The 2,500-nt window shown below is 51.8% G+C and overlaps 1 protein-coding gene across 1 annotated transcript in view; it reads left to right on the top strand.

Annotated features, from left to right (window-relative positions):
• The window catches only part of shank3b (SH3 and multiple ankyrin repeat domains 3b), a gene marked incomplete at its 3' end in the record, with an annotated part of 23,536 nt that overhangs the window by 5,322 nt on the left and 15,714 nt on the right, over positions 1 to 2,500 (top strand). The window contains 1 exon segment of the mRNA XM_080538595.1: positions 305 to 418. Within this exon segment, the coding sequence (XP_080394721.1) occupies positions 305 to 418 (114 nt within the window).

The following is a 2,500-nucleotide window of genomic DNA, read 5'->3' as shown; positions in this document are numbered from 1 at the left end:
ACTGACCCTTCCTAACCTTAAATCTGACGAGTTTCTCCCTCCCTCCCTCTCTCCCCTCTCCCTCCCTCCCCCCTCCCTCCCTCTCCCCCCTCCGTCCCTCCCTCGCTCCCCCCCACCCTCCCTCTCCCCCCCCTCCCTCCCGCTCCCCCCCTCCCCCCCCCCCCCTCCCTCCCGCTCCCCCCCTCCCTCCCGCTCCCCCCCTCCCCCCCCCCCCCCCCCCTCCCTCCCGCTCCCCCCCTCCCTCCCGCTCCCCCCCTCCCTCCCCCCCCTCCCTCTCTCCCCCCCTCTCCCCCCCCCTCCTCAGTGTTGAGTATAGGTGAAGGGGGGTTCTGGGAGGGGTCTGTTAAAGGACGGACCGGCTGGTTTCCTGCTGACTGTGTGGAGGAGGTCCAGATGAGACAGTATGACCCACGCCTAGGTACACACACACACGCACACACACGCACACACGCACACACACACACACACACACGCACACGCACACACACACACATTCACACACACACACACACACAAACACACACACACACACACACACCGAACACACACACACACACACACACACACACACACACACACACACCGATCACACACACTGAACACACACACACACACACACCTAACACACAAACACATCCATTATGTATTTATTTTTACATTCACGCACACAAGCATGCGCACGCACGCACACACACACACACACACACATTTAACAGACGCCTTTATCCAAAGTGGCTTACTTAGACAAATGCAAGTGAATCATCTATCCGTCAGTCATCATAACAAAAAATAATCTATGCCAGGACCAGGGGCCATTGGCGGTCACAAAGCTATAAGAAGGAAGCATTACTTTGGGCTGAGCATTGTTTGTAAGTAGGGAGCGGCTGTTCCCTTTCCCTTTGGGAGCCCTGCCAGGAGTGTGTTGCAGTCGTCAAGGTGAGAGTTAACAAATGTCTGGAACAAGAGTTGGGCTACTTCTCTGCTGAGGAATGGACGTAATCTTCTAATGTTGTAGAGGAAGAATTTGAATGAGCTTGCTGTCGCTGATGTCCGGATTTCCGCTGCACAGGATAAGTCTGTCTGGTTGTCGAGAATCACCCCAAGGTTCTTGGCTGTCTGGGAGGAGGGCACAGTAGGGTTTTCTTATGTGATGGAGACGTCTTGGAGAGGAGAGGTCAGAGTTTCCCAGGGAGGAAAGCAGTTCAGTCTTGTTAAGGTTGAGGTTGAGGTGGTGGGCAGACATCCAAGCAGAAATATCTGCAAGACACGCAGAGACATGTTGCCATCTTTGAGTCAGTGGGGAGGAAAGAGAGAAAGAGTATATTTGCATAGCAGTGGTAAGAGAAACCATGTGAGTAAATTACCAAGCCAAGAGATTTGGTATAGAGGGAGAACAGTAAGTGCCCTAGGACAGAACCCTGAGGGACCCCAGTGGTGAGGGCTCGTGGAGAGGACAGTGATCCTCTCCACATCACCTGGTAAGAGTGATCGGCCAGGTAGGATGCAAACCAGGAGAGTGCAGAGCCAGAGATGCCCAGTTCTGAGAGGATGGAGAGAAGGATCAGGTGGTTTACTGTGTGGAATGCAGCAGACAGGTCCAGGAGAATGAGAACAGAGGAGAGGGAGGAAGCTTGAGCAGTGTAGAGTTCCTCCATGACAGCAAGGAGAGCAGACTCAGTAGAATGCCCAGCCTTAATGCCGGATTAGTGATGGTCAAGGCGGATGTTCTGAAGGAGATAGTGAGACAGTTGGTTAGAGACAGCGCCTTCAAGTGTTTCAGATAAGAAGGAGAAAAGGGTCAGGAGTTGGTTTCTTGAGAAGAGGCTTGACTCTGGCTGTCTTAAAGGCAGCTGGGACAGATCTCGTGGATAGAGAGGAATTGATTATGGTGATAAGGAAAGGAAGGAGGTCTTTGGAGATGGGTTGGAGAAGGGGGGAGGGGATAGCATCGCATGTGGTTATCTGTTTGGATGTGACCAGTTTTAGAATATCATCAGGGGAGAGGGGGAAAGAGCTGATAAACCAGAGACCGAGTGTAGTGCAGTGTGTTTGGGAGGGGTGGTATCAGTGCTGGCGAGAGGTAGAGAGAAAGACCTGCCAATGTCATCAACCTCCTTTTCAAAGTCTTCTGCAGACAGGGAGGAGGGAGGAGGGGGAGGAGGTGGGTTGAGGAGTGAGGAAAATGTGGAGAACAGTTACCTTGGGTCAGAGGCAGAGGATTGAATTTCGGAATGGTAGTAACAAGCTTTAGCAGCTGATGCAGAGGAGGTGTAGTTGAGGAGGAGGGAGAGATAAGATTTAGGTCACCAGGGAGGCGGTTTTTCTCCATTTCCTCTCAGCTGCCCACATTGAGAGGATCCTGAGGGATGAAGTAACAAGAATGGTGAGAAAGCACTTTGTGCTTTGTGATATTTATAATAGAATAATAATATAATATAATATCTGCCATTTAGCTGATGCTTTTATCCAAAGCGACTTACATTGCAGTGAGTGCATACAT

The sequence above is a fragment of the Nansenia antarctica genome (assembly GCF_963989245.1).
Source record: "Nansenia antarctica genome assembly, chromosome: 8".
In the NCBI taxonomy this organism is placed as follows: Eukaryota; Metazoa; Chordata; class Actinopteri; order Argentiniformes; family Microstomatidae; genus Nansenia; species Nansenia antarctica.
The sequence above is the reverse complement of the archived record's forward strand: the minus strand, read 5'-3'. Positions and strand labels throughout refer to the sequence as shown.